This window comes from Achroia grisella, unplaced genomic scaffold, assembly GCF_030625045.1.
Source record: "Achroia grisella isolate CSIRO2021 unplaced genomic scaffold, CSIRO_AGI_Agris_v1 utg900, whole genome shotgun sequence".
NCBI classification, from domain to species: Eukaryota; Metazoa; Arthropoda; class Insecta; order Lepidoptera; family Pyralidae; genus Achroia; species Achroia grisella.
The window spans coordinates 2,713,432-2,729,222 of NW_026713059.1; the positions used below are offsets into that span (position 1 = coordinate 2,713,432).

The following is a 15,791-nucleotide window of genomic DNA, read 5'->3' on the forward strand; positions in this document are numbered from 1 at the left end:
TGCCAGATCTGTGCCAGCTATGTGGTTAGTTTTCTGCGTCAGTGGTCTTTGTTGGTTTTACTGCTTCTACTATTCACGTTGAATAAATACCCTTGTTAATAGATGTAATATTTTATTATTACATTGTATAAAGTAATCATTAAGTTATAATTAACAAATTGGAAATAGTAATATCGTAAACTTTAACAACATAGTATAAAGTGGATGTGAAATATTTCCTAAGTTCTGAATATATATAGGTACATAATATCTGAAATTATATTACTACGCTGCTAAGATAACGTCATTCGGAAGTATTGCTAATATTATAATTTTTTTTGCAAATTTATTAAGTATTTTTTATTATTTACATAATACAGATAATGTATTATTTACATAACTTAATTGTACGATATTATAATAATTTTACTATATTATTTATAGTTACTCTCACTAATGACCTCCATTTTATCTTTACAGTCTTTTCCATATCCGAATCACAATGTGTATACAGTATGTAATTATTTGTTCAAAGTACGGTATCATTTCAACTGAAACTGTTAAACTAAATCCACGCTGTTCACAAAGTTTCATAGTTATTTTAACAAAAGTTTTGCATTGTTTCAGGTGTACAGATAGCATATTTTGCAATAATAGGAACGCAGATGTTCATGATTGTTCTGAGCATATTTCTCTTCTATGGAATTTATAAAGTGAGTATTCCTCTATTTTTCATATGCCTACTTATTGCTGGAGAGCGTGACGGCGTAGTTATTTACTACTTATCATGAATATCAGTTTCATTCAGCCGTGACATCGAACATGCCCAAAACTACACACAGCGCCATCTAGTCCCAAGCAAAGCAGATCTTGTTTTATGGGTATCAGACAGCTGATATATTTACATACATTTTGTTTGTTAAGACATACATAATATACCTAGAAAACACCCACAAATAATATCATCATATGAATAGAAATATTTGCACCGTGCGAAGAATCGAACCCGTAACTATCGGAAGTAAATCGCTAGATCACCGAGTCAATGTCGTGAAGATCAATCTAAATAATTTGGTATAGGATTACATTTAAATCTTTCCTTCCTTTTCACAGATGTATTGTATACTAGGTATAATACACATTCAACAATAAATGTTTTTAGTGTAATCGAAAAACCGATATACCAATTGGAAAAGATTAATCCAATCTCATCGGATCGCAGAATGAAATTGTGCGAAGCGACATGAAGAAGGAATCGCACCAAAAATTGTCTCTCGCCCATTTCATATGTCCCCCGCACACTTAGTTGTAATGGCAGTCACCCAATCTCGTAGGTTCAGATTCTGACCTTAACCCATTTCACCAATCCTTAGGAATGTTTCTGATTATTTTATAACACTTCGGAAATTTGTATGTATTATTGACAGAGGTCACTAAAAACGAATGGTAACATCTGAATTGTAGTCCACTATATTTTATTTAGAAACTAGCTACTCGCCCCGGCTTCGCACGGGTGTGCATGTATAATATATACAAACTTTCCTCTAGAATCACTCTATCTATATAAAAAAAACCGCAAAATCCGTTGCGTAGTTTTAAAGATTTAAGCATACATAGGGACAGACAGCGACAGCGACTTTGTTTTATACTATGTAATAATGGTATATGATTCTTACCTTTAGGGAATTATTTTGATCTTAGGGATTTCTACTCTTACATTTACACCACACTTGCACTGGTATAGACCCAAGCTAAGATGAGCTTATGGGTATTAAACAACTGATATAAATACTAAAATATATATTTTTTGTCTCGGTGATTTCTGTGTATATTATGTCTGTAACATAATATATACAGAAATCACCCAGACAAATCATACTCATGAATGTTGTACTGTCCGAGAAATCGAACCCGTGACCATTGGAATGTGGCGTGCTAAATCGTTAGACCACCAAAGTTAGGCCGTCAAATTTATTTAGTGACTTTTAAACTTTCGAGAGAGGTTTAGGAAAATTAATCCTAAACTTCTTTCGTCATTTCGGCTAGGTTGCAAATAAATACCTTTATTAGCAATAAAATTATTCGTGTTAAGACCCGGTTAAAATTGTAAATAAGGTTTTTTATTTAGCTTATTCTATGTAATATTTTGGATGTTACGTGGTCATAAGTAACATCTTAAAGTCGCAATGTGAAGAATAACACGTATTTTTCTTAACATTCAGTATTAATTACTTTCTTTGAACTATTTGAAAAGAGACATTCCAATAGAAATGTTCATGATATTTATAGAAAAGCAATGTTTGACTTATACAATATTTTTCAGGAAAATATCGCGTTTCTTGTGCCGTGGGTGGTTGGATGTATGACGTTCATGGCACTGGAGGCGATGGCCATGGTGTACTCCAATATACTTAGAGATCATGTTAACAAGGTGAGTTTTTAATCTACATAATAAAAAACATTCTAATGTTCTTCTGAGTGAGTCATATTAATGACCGGAATTTACTCGTAACTTAGCCTATGTAGTAAGTACATTTAAATGTCAGATACATGTATGTCAAATTTAATGACGGTCGGTTGAAGGTTTAAGGCGCCAAGGGGCTAAAACAAGTTCACTTTTATATCTAAATATATATATATATATATATATATATATATATATATATAATAAAAATGTAGCTGATTCCTGTCCGTACATAGAAGATGTATAAGAAAAACTTTTAATGAGGGATTTTATCAACCTATCGTCATCTGCTTCTTTTTTAACCCATACTTTATGAACCTAATAAAACTTAAAATATATTCTTAGAACATTTGTCTGTTTATCTGTTTACTATCAATTTGTAAGCTTAGCTTAAAATTTATTTTAATGGTTTGTTTTTTTATTTTATTTACAAAGAAAAAACTTATAAACTATTGTTGTTCCAAATACCACGGTTTATAATTGCGAAAGCTCAGTCTCCGCTAGTATATTATTTCAGTAAGCATATGAATCGAAAAAAATAATAACTTCCAGACCCATACGAAATTTCGAATATGTGTATAGCCTAGGAACCTTTTTACTATCAGACGGAACTCCAGGTGGGATCCATCTGTGTTATATAGAAATCATATAAACAAACTAGAAAGGTATACGTACAAAACATGCCCGTCAGCCCATCTGTTTCCTCGCACGAACGTTATGCACGAAATTTACAGGCTAAATTGCTACATACAAAAACACACATCTGATAGAATTTAAGTAAATTCTTTTCCTAAAAGAATATAAGTTCTACTGCGTTAGGCTTGTTTGTCCATACGTTTGACTACATAATATTTTCGTTCATTAGACTATATGGTTTATTAGACTATATGCTTCTATATCAAAATCCTCTGTATCACTAGTTTCTTTTTCTTCTTAATTTCCTCTATGGCAATCGGTCGTTATTTTTACGACGATTTATGCCAGCGTTATGTATCAGAGGTATTGCAGGACTGCAGACAGAGAATATATTCAAAACACCAACTAATTTAAGTCCTTCTGGTGTAGACACTGTAAAAGACAGCAGCCAGTAGCTTGATTTGTAAGTGTCATTCTATTTGAAGCTTATATATGAGGATAGCAATGATATTACGGAATATTAGGACATGGTGGCTTAGTCCATTAGAATGGAACCGTACAAGGAGTACCACTGACGTCACATAAAAACGTGACGTCATGTGTAATATGTACAACCGATCATATATACCTATGTACAATCGGCAGTTGCCATATATCATTAAGAGGGTCTTTAAATTGTTTGAATTTCCAATTGCATTAAAAAGATGTCCTTTTCGTGTGTACTTATTATTATAAATATTTAGATCAAAATAACACCCACGTATTGCTTTTACATGGCAGACAAAATACAAAATAACGAAGATAATAACTTCTATTATTCGGAGTACTGAAACGGAAATATTCCTGTTCTTTCTTTCTTTTGTAGAAAAAAGAATATGTACATAGTATTATGGAACTCACAGGAAACTAATCGCCAATCGACATTCATACCAATCTACTTGTGTTCTTTGATTACTTAGGTCTACATTATTAGAAATTTTACTGGTGCGCGTTGTAGATATAATAAAGTTTAATTGAAATTTCTAATATGGGCGGTATTATTAATTTTTATTTCTATAGTTTTGATATGAGTAAAATATAGTTATTAACATATTTTCGACTACGTAAAAAGGGAGTTGAGATTTGGCATCTTAACCCAAAAATCATTCTGAAATTTGATGACGATGATATACTATTTAGTGTTTGCTTTTGATTTTGCTTATAGTTATTCGACTGAGCAGAAAATAGATTTTATATATTTTATGTATATATTCCATAGGGTTGGTTCCATTCAGCAAGCAATGTCAGTCAAAAAAAACGTATGTAGCCTGTTGAATTACTCGTACTTTAAGATATCTGATCTTAACAAAATATTTTCATTCATTAGAGTATATGGTACGTATAAAACAAAATACCGTGCATAATCGACCAAAACTATGTACCTTTATAGAAGTAGAAGTAGTTGTTTTGTGAGTAAAAATATCTAACACAACAAAGGTTTTGAAATAGGCATATTTCATCCACTTCGAAATAGTTTATTTTAATATTTAACGGTAGGTAAATATTATTAGCAACATTCACTGACCAAACATACGAAAAATATCTTTACATACAGTCTTATATGGCTCATACTGTTTTTTTCCATTACCAATATAGTAGCAATACGTAAAAAAATAAATAGGTAATCCGTAAGTAGGTAACACCTATCAAATGGGCAACAAAACTGTCACATAACATCCAACTATTCGCCATTACCAGAGAAAGCTTACATATTGGAACCCAAGTGATAAATTATTTATATGCCATTGAAACTATTGAAAGAAATAAAATTCTTCCTACTTAAACACGAATTGCGGCTTTAGATGATATTCCTTTAGTGGGAACTAATGTTGTTAAATGATTGGATGCTTTTATTTGTGTAACTGGAATGGTAAACAAATTGTTTTGTCTATATGTATACGTTTGGATATATATGCTCTTGTGTTAAGGCAAAGATGAGATCTTACTATTATTATAAATGCGAAAGTTTGTGAGTATGGATGAATGGATGTTTGTTGCTCTTTCTTAAAACAATAGCGTAGGCCGAATGCATCATTGCGTTATCACTTATCATACATAAACGAAATTGCTGATATCGTAGTTATCTATAGTCGTATCTAATACAAATTAAATAGTTTTTCTGTTTGTCCATTACAAATTGACATTAATAATTAAACATTTTCTTTCGATAAAATACATATTTTTATTTTTTTAGCTCTGTTAAAAGATGTAATAAAATAGAAATTTGTACTGAAATAAAATATACTACTGAATTATGAAAATTCACACCAACATCTGCACTTACATAAAAAACATTTTTACGGAGCTAGATAAAAAACGATAAAAGAGTGATTTCTCTTTAGTTAGACGTAAGAATTTTTTCTTGCTTTCTATGAATGGAAGCAACTGTAATTTAAAATGGTAAGTAGAAAGGTCCAGGATCACTGTTTTCACTAATGGACAAAAATTGTTAGTTCAACAATGATAACATAAAAAAGTGTACCTTCCATTAATTATTTTTATAAATCTTTGTACACTTTTTTATATGTAATTTTTTCCTTTATTGTGGGCCGTTTTAAAATACTAATTATTCCTTGTTTTTTTAAATGAATTGAGTTGTTACTCAAAAGTACGAGTATGTCTATTTTATTTCGCGTATTTTCATTTTGGATATATTCACATATTTTCTATATATATATTTACAAATAAAGTTTTTAATTATTCCTGTAAGTTGCTTAGTATTCATAGTATAAGTTATTCCTAAATAATTAGGGACTTATAATCCAATATAAATGTACTGATATAGAGTTGATACACTCAGACATACTAATTGTATTCCTCGATATGTTATTTTAGATTGATGGTTACTTAATTGCTGCAGAATATGTAATAGCGTAACAGAATTGCCTAACTGTCCATATCACGTTTCGAATCTATCGTGTGAATAGAAAATAACATGTACTGAAACAAATTTATTTTGCGAAAACGGTCTATTGTATTGTAAAATACCGCAAAATGGTTTTTACTTTGTATACAAATTTTACTCCATGTACTTGAAACATTGTGAACTGCAATTGACTTCAAACGATTATAATGCAAAATATTCTACTCAAGCTAACAAGGTTTTCATAGAGTATTTCTAAGAAATTTGGAAATATTATTGTATTATATAAGCCAGAGAACTAAACACATGCATAAACGTATTATCAGTCATTTATATCAAAAATTAATAATGTGGTACATTATGTGATATTAAAATGATAGGTGATTAAAGTTTTAATTTATTATCTCGTGACCATTTCTTGTCATCTCAAGGAAGTTGTAAAAGGATTATATTAAAGAAGAATCAAAGCAATGTAAGAGAATAATTCCTAAATTCTACGCTTAGAAAAGAATTTTGCACCCAATAGTGGCGTGATTACTTTTAATCGATTTAAATATTAATAGTTATTAATATTTAAATCGATTAAAAGTAATGAATATAAAGTAATTTGAACTACTTTTTGATTATTTCTAATTCCTTATATATTTACCTTATTGTTTCTTATGTGATAAAGTATGTAATGGTAGTGTTATCAGAAATGCTGTAAAAGACAGTAAGCATTATGAAGAAATTATTCTAAAATGCATGAACTCAATTTTGCGAATTAAATAAGCAAAGGGAAGCACGATGCAAATTCATATACCATAATATTATGAAATAACATCTAAAATATATGGAAGAGTATACAGGGTTGGAAGATTTAAGAAAAACGAGAAAATACGGTATAATTTCAAAATATGTTAATGTATAACGTAATACGTTATCGAGTCTTTTAAAAAAAGGGATTAAATAAAAATGAAATTCTGTATAATGTTATGTCTACGTTTCGCGGAGCAATTTGCCTCAAAAACATTAGCGAAAGACAAACATTATGTATTACCATATTGCTTTTAAGCCTGTGTAGCTTTATATTAAAGCTGAAACAAAACAAATAAAGGATTACTGAATTTTATTTAAGCAACAATTTTACCTTAGTTAAATTTGATGATTCAATTAATAAGAGAGATTTAACTGTTTGAATTTTTGCAAAATATAAATGGTTTTAGATATAATATTGTTTATGATGAAGGTACCGTAAATATATTCATCGTGATGTTAATATCCGATTGCTATGCATCATCATGGACATCATATTTGACGCCTGTGTTATAACATATGCGTTACCATTCCAGAAGAGTAATATGTTATGCTTCCATATCCTGTTACATTATTTTTCACTCTCTTATGCCCACCCTTCCAATCAAAGCAGTGTACAAAGCAATCTGCTTGGCGGCTAAAATAGGTGAGTTTAAGTTACCCAAGCAGACGACGTTTTACAAAATCTACCTAATGTATTTACTACCAATATATAAAAGGACGTAGGACCTTGATAAATGGTTACCTTACGTTTTTATATCTAACATATTCCCGCTTTCACCTTAGCGAAATAAAATCACCTTTATTTTTCTCCCTTTGCCAAAGAAAGAAGAATAATGTTTTTTCGGCTGTATGTAGATATAATATGTGAATATGTCCAAATTCTGGGCATATCATATAGATCATGGCTTGATGGATTTTTGAATAGATCCATAGGATTATATCGTTATTAATGTCATGCATGTGCTCTATATGTCTTTTTTTTGTGACGAATATAAACTTTAAGGAACATTTGCATTTTTTTATGCATTTATTAACATTTTCAATTAGCGATGGTTAGAATATTTGCGAGATTTCCATACATTATTATATAGATAGATATAATAAAAAATAGCTATATTATGTGACACTTTGTAATAAAAAGTATATATGTCTTTCAGACAATGATGGAATTTCTCGAATCGGTGCATTATTATAGTTTCATACTAACAAAGTTGGTCTGGCTCTTTATAATATTTGTATATACCATAGAAAGAGGCAGGTGTTATATAAATAAATTATGGATGCCGATACAAATCCGGACATGAATAATATTGAGTTAAATTGATGTATAAGTTGAATAAGTAGCGGCAGACAACCCTTAAGTTAGAAAAGGTTGCTTTCGATCCAACATTTCTCATCATCCTATCCATTCGATACTTGATATCGAGTTGAAGGTAAATACGATTTTCAAATTCGAGAGTGCACTTCAGGGAGTCAAGTGGTCGATTAAAATCGGCTTCGTCCTTGACACAAGTAATGATCCGACGACGTTTGAAGTCAAGAGACGTATGGATCTATTCATTTTAGATTAAATTATAATATGTTATCATGAATACTAATATATAACGCATTTTTATTTACATTTTTCCTACTATATATTTTTGTATAATTTGCTTCGTTAAGTTTAAAAATTGGTACTTAAGATGTCTAGATTGATATTATTTTGTTTAGTTTTGCTACCATGATCATGTGTAAAATCACAAATATTCAGCGTGAAAACTTGACCTCCTTTCTCTATTAGTGATCAAATTCCGACCGTTATTGAGTCTACAACCATATTGCGACACGTGTTTCGCCTCTGATCGAGCCATAATCAGGCATTGAATAGAGTACAAATATAGCATAGTGTTGATTGTTCGGCGACCAGAGTACGACTGTCAACTCATGTAGCAGAATTATACCAAATAATATAAATCTATTAAAGTAATGAAATGGACTTCGGAAAAATAACAACTAATTAGATAGAATATAATAATAATAATAATCCAGGACAATTCAAACAACGCCATCTCGACTTGAGACTAAGCTCTGCTTAGCTTAAACTAAGCAGAGCTCGTGTTATGGATACTAGACAACTGATATAAATATAATATAGAAATACATAGATACATTTTTTTTATTAATACATACTTAATAATATAAATAGAAAAAACCGAAACCGATATAAACAATCATAATAATTGATACAAATGTAAAGTACAGTGCGGGGAATCGAACCCACGACTATCGGATGTTTGGCGGCCAACGAGGCTGTTAAATAAGGATAAAATATATTGGAAATTATTCTCCACGTATACAAAAATCACAGAATTCTTATTCGCTCTTAAAAATACTAGTGTAGACTGTAATGTATAATTTATAACTATAGTTTAATATTTACAAATGGAAACTTTTGTCATTTGTCCATGCCCTCTGGGAATTTGCTCTCAAGCTAAATGGAGGTAAAAAATTACTAAACAAGTTTTAATTAAATTTTATATGAATATATATGCTACAACTCAGATATAATAGTTAATAAATTAATATAAGATATATAAATAGATTCATTAAATTTAACGAGCGTTCTTTGTATAGTATAATGTTAGTAACATTATTTCAGATGTAAAGTTGTGTACGCAAAAAAGAAATAGACATATATTTAAATTTTAAATTGATAAATAAGTTTTGATAATAATTTCGAATTTTTTTGTCGTGTAAAGAAATGATCTGACTTTAAAAATAGTCCTGTCACGCCTTTTAGAATGGTACAATTATAATATTTTTAAGTAGTACCTAAAATTCATTAGTTTTTTACATAATACTTGAAATAAGTGCAATATGATTCACATATCTTTGATTTTGCGTTAGGTATATAAATATGGTCACATATGAGGACTTAATTACAATATAACTGTATTAAATTTTGTTGTAAGCGATACATCGCTTACAACAAAATTTATTTAGATACAATATTGTTATTTATTTCGAAGTATTGTATATTAGGTATTTTGCTGTTGGATACAACACGATAAAATGGTTGAATGTTGAATGAAAAGTGCCTGAATGTAGATACTTGAGTATAATAATTTAAATAAATAATCACAGAATTTGTACAAATCTCAGGCGGACCTTAATTTAGTATCCCAACAAACGACGGACAAATTGTGTTTGTTTGTGCTCTAATAAACCCTTTGCGTGTCGCGCCCTACGGCGAGTTGCTGAATGAGATAGCGCGCGCTCGCATTCACCATTATTTTTTCCAAATACACGCTGAAATATATAATTGTTGAGATTTTTTAGGACTTATTTATCCATATATCTTAACAACGACGTCCTATTGGATTACAACCCGAACTCGACAGAAAGATTGCTATTTTAAAATCTGGTTGATAAAAAAAAACATATTACTATTATAATATGTTTTTTTATGTCGTGACAGAAACAACGATAAAAAATCAAATAATTAGAGAGACATACTTAGTTTACCCCCTGCATTTTCGAGAAACATTTCTGTATTTATGATTTGTAATATTTATCTTACAAATATTACAAACGCGGAAGTTTGTTAGTATGGATATATACTCAAGGATGTTTCTTACTCTTTCACGTTTATATCACTCAATGAATTTTAATGAACTTTACAATAATATCACGCAGTAGAAATCGCAGGCACAGCTAGTGTACAACAACTAAAATGTTTCAGTGTATATCTAAATATATACATGAAGTATCAAGTTATATCAAGTGTTAATTAAAAACACATATTGGATAAATTCATATGGATGGATTATGTTGTAACAATATTCGAATTATAAATATATATACAATTTAATTTAAATTTATCTGCGACTTCGTCTACACAACATTTTACCCCGTTCTAGATTATTTATTACGGTGAGATATAGTCCTATATTTGTTTAATACGGTATATCTCCATATTAAATTTCATTAAGACTCGTCAGTATAGATTATAATCTGCTGATTATGAAAATAAGTTCAAAACTTAATGTCAAAAAAATTTCATAAAGTTTTATCATAATTTTTTTCGATATGAGTAAGAAATTTTGCGGAAGTCTACTTCATAATTTAATGGATTTGTATTATTTTGTTTAATTCCGCAACAATTGGTATGTCTAAGACCACAAATATAAAGTGCGGAAACCTTAGCTCCGCTACCGGAAGTTGTGACCTTCCCTATTAGTGAAAATTCTGACCGTTATTGGATCTATACCCATATTACGACACGTGTTTCGCGTCTAAACGAGATATCATTAGGCAATGAATAGAGCGTGTATATATTTTGGAAGCCTACTAATAGAAGCGGAATTAAACAAGGTAATTATAAATCCAGTAAGTAATTTTATACATTTTGATCATGTAAGAAGATATTTTTAAGTGAATTCCATTACATTTTTTCGACGTATCTATTTTTATATATATGATGTAGATTTTAACTTTCAACTAAGTTAAAAGTCTAATTATGTTAAAGATGTCACAGATGTTATAATTTTTAACTGTATACACTATATGTTATAAAGAATTAATATAAAATATTATTCTCTACACATGTGTTACAATCCAAAATACCAAAATTTCAATAAACTAGAAGTACTTTAGAAAACAGATTCCTAGTTTTCCTAGCTACCACAAACGTTTCGTTCTAACACAGTTTTGAATTAACTTTCGTTAGCAATTTCACTTTACCTAGTAATTAAGTTTTGATGACTTAGCAAAATGTCACTTACATAGGTTAATTCCCTAATAAACATATCCATCACGATATTGGCCGGTTTTATGGATAGTAATAGCGAGTTAATAGCCTAATAGTGTTATTATCATCACACATTCAACGCTAACATCGATTGACGATATTCTGTCCTTGATACTTTAATGCCTGTTACATAGTAAGTACTTCTATTGTAGAATTGTTACACGAAATGCGATCTTATTGCAATATGTTTAGGGTAATGTTTTTTTTATTAAATGATTGTTGAAATTGAATAGTACGTTGGTCGTTCCGATTAATGGTAAGCGGCTACTCTACTTTATGTCAACCCTGAATAAACTTTTTGAAGGACTTTTTCTGTAAAGTTTGGGTATACTATAGGGTTGATACCAGCCCTTGAGTTTACCTATTCAGCTATAAAAATCGGATGATTTTCTACTACTAAAATACTTATTATATAGTAAATTCATGTTAATATTATAAATGCGAGCGTTTGTAATTCACTAGTAAACTATATCTGAACGAATTGTAACTATGTTTATGATCGTATCACGAGGACAGACATAGACTATGTTATATCAGTAAAAAAGTAGAAAAAGTCGCAAGAATTAGCTAGTTTATTTATATATTGTAGTTCAGTTTAATTTTGTTTTTAACTAGACAGTCTCGCCAGTGTTTTATATGCTCACTTTTTTTTAACAAAACAAAAAAAGTGAGCATATAAAACCTTATAGACCTTAAAGACCTTAATGATATCATTAAGTTTAATTTTGTATACTACTTACGTAATAGTACTTACTAGTCTTTTATTCAGCAAATAAAATTATACAAGAATATAAATAAGAAATGAACTAATAAAATCTAAATGAATAAAACTGAAAAGGTTGTCTCAGCGTAAATGCAAACGACTGTTTAATAGCCATGAACTTTATATTCTATTATTAATTATGACAGCGGAGTACAAATAAAATTTCTAAAATTTCTATCTGTCTATATTTATTATTATATTAATAAAAAAAAGAAAATAGACAGATTAGGATAAACGGATATAAAAGTAATAGTAATATCCTAGGACAATTCACGCAGCGTCATCTTAACCTAAATTAGGTAAAAGCTTGTAAACTGAGTGCTAAACAACACAAATACATGTATTAAATTAAAGAAGTCTCTAAATAAGTAAATATACACACACACATAAATAGTCATTTTCAGGAATACCTATATATACAGTTATATCATGCGAGAATTGAACCTGCTACCGTCAGAAGTAACTGCTAGACCACCGAGGTCATCAAGGTGTTATGTAATAAGCGTATTACCCTATTATATTAAAGTAGAAATTTTAACAATGTATACAATGGTGCGTGAAAGACTCCAATCAGCGCCTCAGTTTTATGACGAGACAGTACAAAATATTTACAGGCACGCGTAAATTTTTAGGATTCCATAATTATTAATAGTATAGTATTAGTATTAATAATATAGTGATTGGTTTTTCTTTATGTAATCGAATAGCAAACAAGTTTACAACCCACCTGGTTCTATGTGGTAACCGTTGCCTACATACAATAGAACTAATAGGACATCATGCGATGTGATTTCGGAGTACCAACATGTCGCGCTTCTTTCATCTTATTCTCATTCTGTAATGGATCGGTTTATTGCATTAGTCACGTAGTTTTGCATACTATAATATATTAAAATGCAGATATGACTTAAAAGGAACAGTTCCAACGTAAAAATATTTTATTATTATTTTTAAATTTATATCTTCAACATTATATCATATACAAATTTATATCGTCGGTCGTCAAAACAGTCGTGTCTCGCCTTTCAACCGAAATACAAACGGTGTTACAATTACAAATAAAGTTATGTAATGACTTTGATTTAAAAATTGTTTCAACAACATTTAGATCTGATTTTCAGCATAATAATTATTTATTTATATGTTACATGTGTTAACGTATATATTCTATCCTCATCAAGTAGGTATATCAGCTTGTTTGTATTTTGAAAGTTTTAAAAAATTATTATTTATACGGAACCTTCTACGTTCTACAATTTAACTTTAAGTAAGTATACTTTTTACTACCATGAAAATGGTTAGTAGCTCGTTAAATAGGGCTTTTTAGTGGTGACTGTACCATTTTATAACTACGTAGGCATTTTCGAAGCGGAAAATTGATATATCGTATTACGATGCCATAAGATATTTTATTGATTGCCAAAAATAAGTTTGTTGTCGTCGTAACTAATTATTAATTTCTGTATATAGTTTTATATTCTTTATATGTACAAGTATAGTATACTTGTATACATGAATCTCATTTTTTTTACATTAAAATACTGAAAGATATTTTGGACATACTAAGAAAAGCATCAATAAAGAATTACTTTGAAAAATCCTATAGAAGAAATAAAGCCTTATTTCTTCTACAGGATTTTTTAATATAATATTAGACGTATAAGTCCTAATATTGATTTTGAAAAAGTAGTTCTCATTCTTGCCCGTTCCTTATACTGAACTGAAATTGATAGTGCTTAAAATGTCATATATAAGTAATATTTTTGAATATTAGTTACCATTTCTCACTTACCTAATAATATCATTATGCTCTTGTATATGATTGAGTGATGGAAAGTTAAATTATTAAAGTTTGATTAACGTTAATATTTTTTGTTTCAGCAATTCGACGCCATGTGTAAGGCGGAAATATCTTTTTTAATACCAAGGATATTTTTGAATGTGAGTATATTTGTTATTCAAGTTACCAATTAGAAATATTGTAGATAACACATGAATTCAAGTTATGTAGGTTGTTACATAAGTATATTTTTCCTATGTACTGAATTCAATTGACTTAAAATATTTTTTAAGGATATTTTACTCAGATAACCTGTAACTTTAGTTATGATACTAAATTCATGATAGGTTATGACTACTGTTATTGGAAACTTGTCCACCATTCTTTTTATAAATATTTATATTGTTCTGATACCTCTTTTTTATATGTCACTTTCATTTGACTTGATTTTGTAGAGTACCGTACAATTATTATTGTTTTATATTAAATAGGCATAACTACTATTTCTAGTACATGATCTTTATCCAGTAATACATTCCATATTCCCTTTAATAATTATATTTATTTTGAATACATTACTAAGTATTTCTATAATTTTTATAGACAATATTATTAGATAAATATGAATGTTTTCGGGAATTTAATGAAGTTACTATTGTATTCATATATATGTTTATTATTGAGATTGTATTCATCAGAGTGAGTAAGGCGCGTGTATTACAGCATCTTAAACGTCCTAAAAGACGAAAACATAATAAGTTTATTATAATCCCGTATCTAGTTATAAAAAAAATGTACAAATTGATCATGAGTCATAAGTAAATTATATTGAAAATGCTAATTTATATTTATGGAACTAATATATGGAACTTTGTAATATCTTTTGCAGTGTTTATGCATATGGTGCGTACTAAGGCTATATCACTTGCTCCGCGCCGGAGTTACGTGGAAAGGCGCAGCCGCCATCGAACTGTGACTACTACCGCCGGACCAGCTCCCGCCCTCTGAGTCACGAAATCGAGACTCGCTTTCCCGTCAGTCGGTTCCTTGCGAGTCCACTCTTCTACTCGGAGGCGCGGAGAGCGACACCGACGCGAGTCTACATTCGCTCTGACGGCGCGTCGCTCTATTTACAAGAACGCTGCTGTGACAGAGTTGTGACTATTACATGATAATATTTATTTTTGAATCAAATTTGAATTTCGAACTCAGTCGAGTATATGTTTTGTTATTGCAAACAAGTGAACTTGATCTTCCTCTGCACCGGAGTTATGTGGAAAGTAGAGCCGCTATCGAACTGTGACTACTACCGTCGGACCAACTCCTGCCATCTGACTCCAAGAATGGAGATTCGCTTTCCCGTCAGTCAGTTCCTTGCGAGTCAAAAGAAAAGCGACACTGACGCGATTTTTGCATCATATTCGAATTTGGAACATTAACCAAGACTCTGTTATATTGTTGCAAATAAGTAATTAATTATAGCCGCGGTTGATCTGTACTGTGTGATTACTAGTTAAAATTCGAGTACATATTACATTTTTCAAGTTTCTGACAAAAACCGCAATATTGTCGCACTTATTGTTGTCATAATATATACGGCCCTTTTAAAGAAATCTATTCAAGCTGTTTAGTATATATGTTACTCCAAAAGATCCGGAAATACGTGTCAATGTAATTTCC

At 30.0% G+C, this 15,791-nt stretch overlaps 1 protein-coding gene across 1 annotated transcript in view; it reads left to right on the top strand.

Annotated features, from left to right (window-relative positions):
• LOC131853240 (uncharacterized) overlaps nucleotides 1-15,529 on the top strand; it is a 64,877-nt gene extending 49,348 nt beyond the window's left edge. The window contains exons 4-7 of the mRNA XM_059204081.1: nucleotides 607-692; nucleotides 2,303-2,410; nucleotides 14,213-14,272; nucleotides 15,001-15,529. Of these exons, the coding sequence (XP_059060064.1) occupies nucleotides 607-692; nucleotides 2,303-2,410; nucleotides 14,213-14,272; nucleotides 15,001-15,087 (341 nt within the window). The 3' untranslated portion in view covers nucleotides 15,088-15,529. The remainder of the gene's footprint in view (nucleotides 1-606; nucleotides 693-2,302; nucleotides 2,411-14,212; nucleotides 14,273-15,000) is intronic.
• The last annotated feature ends 262 nt before the right edge of the window (nucleotides 15,530-15,791 follow it).